Source organism: Aplysia californica, unplaced genomic scaffold (assembly GCF_000002075.1).
Source record: "Aplysia californica isolate F4 #8 unplaced genomic scaffold, AplCal3.0 scaffold00054, whole genome shotgun sequence".
NCBI lineage: Eukaryota > Metazoa > Mollusca > Gastropoda > Aplysiida > Aplysiidae > Aplysia > Aplysia californica.
In genome coordinates, this window is record NW_004797324.1 from 2,060,999 (window position 1) to 2,065,108 (window position 4,110).

A 4,110-nucleotide genomic window follows, 5' to 3' on the forward strand; every position below is an offset into this window, starting at 1 on the left:
CCCCCGCACTTGCCTTCACCCCCCCCTTTTCAATAAACGCCCACGCAAGTTCCGGACCAGCTGATCCGCAACAACCCGTTGCCGAGGTCAGAGGTTGCCCCTATTGTACCCATAGGGGTCCCCGCCTACATAGTAACATCTCAGGAGACGCATGTTATTTACGCATGCCCTAAACGACGTAATTTACACTACGAAAGGGTTCTTTCCTTTCTTACGCGTAATGCAAGATATGATATTGCAAAAGTCTTTTGTGAATGAAATGTTTGTGGTTCCCGCCGCACCCTGTTGAATTCCCAACTTTGTTGAATGATCATTTCGAACCGACTCTTTGTGCGCCAGTATCGAGTTTCACGATAGTTCTAGAACTAGGTCGAGGAGGTTTGGAGAGGAGTTGTTATCTTAATAATAATGGTGATTTTTGTTGTTCAGGCGTAGCGTCAAATAGAACATAATTGTAGTCTTTTGTCTTCTGATAATATCATGGGATGTGAAATTAGCAGTGTTTCTCAAAAGTGATGTAATCTATGTCGCAATGTCTGTATTTCTGTAGTGTAATATACTAATATAAAAGAAGGTCTCTGTACCTACTTTAAAACCTAACTTTTTCGATAACGGGTGAAAGTCTTACCCGTGCACCGTAACGCTTCCTGTGACGTTGGGTTCTATTTATAGACTACTACCTGAGGGACCTCCACGTTTCGCATTCATGACAACCGGCAGGTTGACCTGGTTGTGCAACACCGCCCGGGCAGAGAAGGCAGGGGAAAATACCAAAACAAACACGAACGAACGCCGGGATAATAAAACGTTGCAACACGATGATTAAGGGCGTTATCTTGATGTCACGAAAGAGAAAGAAGTTACATTAAGTTCTGTGTTGTGTCACCGTGAAAAACTAACAGAACAAACTACGTAGAATGAATTCGTGAAGAACGTAAAATTAACTTTTCATACGGGCCCTTTTCTGATTTTTTCCGGCGTGTGAGTGACTCAAGTTAGGCCTTTACGTAACCCTGTTTATGATTGCGACATTTTAAATTCGCCCTTGGGATACCTATGGGCTCCATATCCTGGTAGGCCCCATGAAAAGCCGGACTCAGAAAGGAAGTTCAGTTTTTCATTATGGGCAATCCGAGTCCGTTTCTTGGAAAGCAGGTGGTTGTTTGTCATCGGCAGACAGAGAAAAAAAAAAGTTCCACGATACTCTTTGTGATACCATGCAGGTGTAAAAGGACTGAGCTGGATAAATCCCTAGGAAAAGATATTATATCGAGTTCGTGTAAAGGCACCGTGTTTTTCCGGCTAGAAGATAAGTGGCCGAAATCAAAACTGAAACAAACGAATTTTTCTTGAAACTCATTGTGTCAGAGAGAGAGGTTATGAAGAGATGAAAGAAGGATAAAAGAGGTCACAAAATCAGGTCCAGCCCAACCGCCCTCTGCTCCCTTGCCGTAAACATGTTGACACGTGCGTGCGCGTGCGTGTTGGGGAGCTCTGGAAAACAAGCTGGCCTCTGTCAACCTCTCGGCGAGCAGAGATTGCTATTTCGGGCCCCCGTCCAGTAATAAGGACTGCTATTTCTGGAACCTTGTTTTGACGCGCGTGCGACTTCGTGGGGACCCGAGAGCGAGGGGAAGATAGCGTTATCTTCCTGCGTCTGCGGGTACAACCGAGACAACCAAGAAAAGAAACTGTTCGAGGAGATGGCGGGTTTTGACTCTCCGCTTGCGCGCGTTCTCTTTCAGTGGACGGGGTCTTTGGCGGTTTTTGCGCATTAGGCCCCAATTGTCTCACGCTTGCCGGGGTCTCGATTGTTCTATTTTTGGCTGTATATTATTCTCCTCCCCCCTCCCCCACACCCGTATCCTGGGGGCGTATTTCCGACAATGAAAGTCTGGAATTAGACCCATCGGGCTGGCTTAATCTCAAGGACTTTCTGATAAGGGGCAGGGCGGGGGCTCGAATAATCTGGAATGATGAAAGGTATTGTAAAACTTCAATGGAGAGGGCACGATCGGACAATAATATTGTTTTAATTATACGCACCCCGTTTATTCTCGCACTGAGGAGAAAGGGACAAAAATCATAGATCTGCGTGACCCTCAATGGAAAGATGGTCTACGTCAACATCCGAACTCTCTCGCTCTCTTTCTCTCTCCCTCCCCCCCCCTCTCTCTCTCTCTCTCTCTCTCTCTCTCTCTCTCTCTCTCTCTCATGAGTGTCTTGTTTTCTGGTCCTTCATCGTTTTCTAAAATATTTGCCATATTCCTCAAACTTTTCTTTCTTCAGCCACCCCTACCTCTCCCTCTTCCCCCTCATCCCCATTACCTTTATTTTCTCCAAAAGTGCACCTTATATAATCAACACCCTCTGTCTCTTCATCTTCCCCAACAATGCATCTTGTATAACCAGTACCTTCTCTCTTCCACCCTCCCAGGCTGTCGGCGTGCTAGACAAATACCTCCCCCCAGGGGACATGCCCCAGACGCCGCTGCATCTGAAAAAGACGCGCAGAGAAAGCGCCTCCGTCATCGACGAGTTCTTCTTCCCTGACCCAGTCAAGCCAAGCGTCCTGAAAACAGCGCCTTCCTCGACCACCAGCTCCACCACCGCATTCGCCACTTCCCTCAACGCGCCGTCAGCGAAAACCGGCAGGATGCTCACGTCGGCGGAGAAGCAAGCTCTTTTCTCCGAGGAGGAGAACGCCAGGAGACAAAGCTCCAGCCTCGTGGAGGAGTTCTTCGGGCTTGGAGGAACCCCGGACGACAGCAAAAGCGCCGCCGTGTTGGCCGCTGTGGAGAAGCTGTTTGTCAAGCGGGAGCCTTCAGGGATGGAGGCCTTGGAGACAGAAGCGATGGAGGTCTTCGACATTGACTCTACCATGTACGACTCAGTGATGGCGCCCACCTCCGGCGTGAATCTGACGCCGTTCTTGGCGGGGGATTCTACCGGACTGAGCAGCAACAGCAGCAGCAACAGCAGTGGTAGCAGCAGTCTGACCAACGCGACAACCACCATCGCCAGCGACACGATGTGGGAGGAGCTGACCGCCTCCATGAACATGGTGGACAACCACGTGCCGTGTGACGCCGCCTCCAGCGTGGCTGCCTCGTGCGCCAGCCACGTGAGTCACGTGGGAGCAGGGAACATGATGGCCACCGTTCCGGCCATGAGCCGACAGAGCTGCATGGCCATCAAGTCAGAACCCATGGACAGTGACTTCAAGCCGTCGTGTCAGTATGGACTGCCCCCATCCTCCTCCTCTATAGCCTCCATATGCCCCAAAGGTGTTGACAATTTCCTCTTCGATTCACACTCAACAACAAACTCTAGTGGTAGCCAGTATAGAATAAGCAATGGTGGACTTGAGAGAAACACTTCTTGCAGCCTAGGTGGCGTCATGCCAGTATTCAACAATATCACAGGGGCCCCCGTGAAAACGACTTTTAGCCCCTCCCACCCCGCGCTCAGCAGCAGTAGTCATATCGTGATCCAGAACTCATCCAGTAGTAGTGGGGGCGTGGTTAGTTTAGGAAGTCACCCCGTGCCCAGCAGCTCAGGCGGCTTCATGTGCCCGCCCACTTCGTCCCCAGCGCAAATGAACAACAAATCAGGAGGAGGCTTCAACACGCAAAGCCCCGCCCCTCACGTCGTGCCCAACCTGTTCCTGCCCCCGACCCCACCCAACTCACAGCCGGGCAGCCCCAGCACAGATGCCATCCGCAGGACTCCGCCCCCGCCCTACCCCGGCAACTCCCAGCAGATCCCCCGCCCCGTCCTAAGCCCCGCCCCCTCATCCATCCCTGTCACCATTTCCATGATCACCCCGTCCACCTCCCGCTCAGAGCGACCCAGAAAGCAGCCAATCACTCACCCGGGCTGTTCCACCATCAAATACAACAGAAAAAACAACCCGGAGCTGGAGAAAAGAAGAATTCACTACTGCTCTTTTCCTGGTAAGTTTTACATTGATAGCATGTGTCAAAGTACTTAAGTTAATTGATGATTTATTCATTGGGGTCTTTGGTTTTACGGGTTGCCTGTTTCTTTGGTGAAGAAAAACTGCTCCTACGGAAGTCAGCAAGACAACGACAACCTCTCTCTCTCTCT

General features: G+C 50.4%; 1 protein-coding gene across 1 annotated transcript in view; it reads left to right on the top strand.

The window, feature by feature from the left end:
* LOC101850783 (Krueppel-like factor luna) overlaps positions 1-4,110 on the top strand; it is a 13,562-nt gene that overhangs the window by 4,607 nt on the left and 4,845 nt on the right. Inside the window, exon 2 of the mRNA XM_005092878.3 lies at positions 2,438-3,956. Within this exon, the coding sequence (XP_005092935.1) occupies positions 2,438-3,956 (1,519 nt within the window). The remainder of the gene's footprint in view (positions 1-2,437; positions 3,957-4,110) is intronic.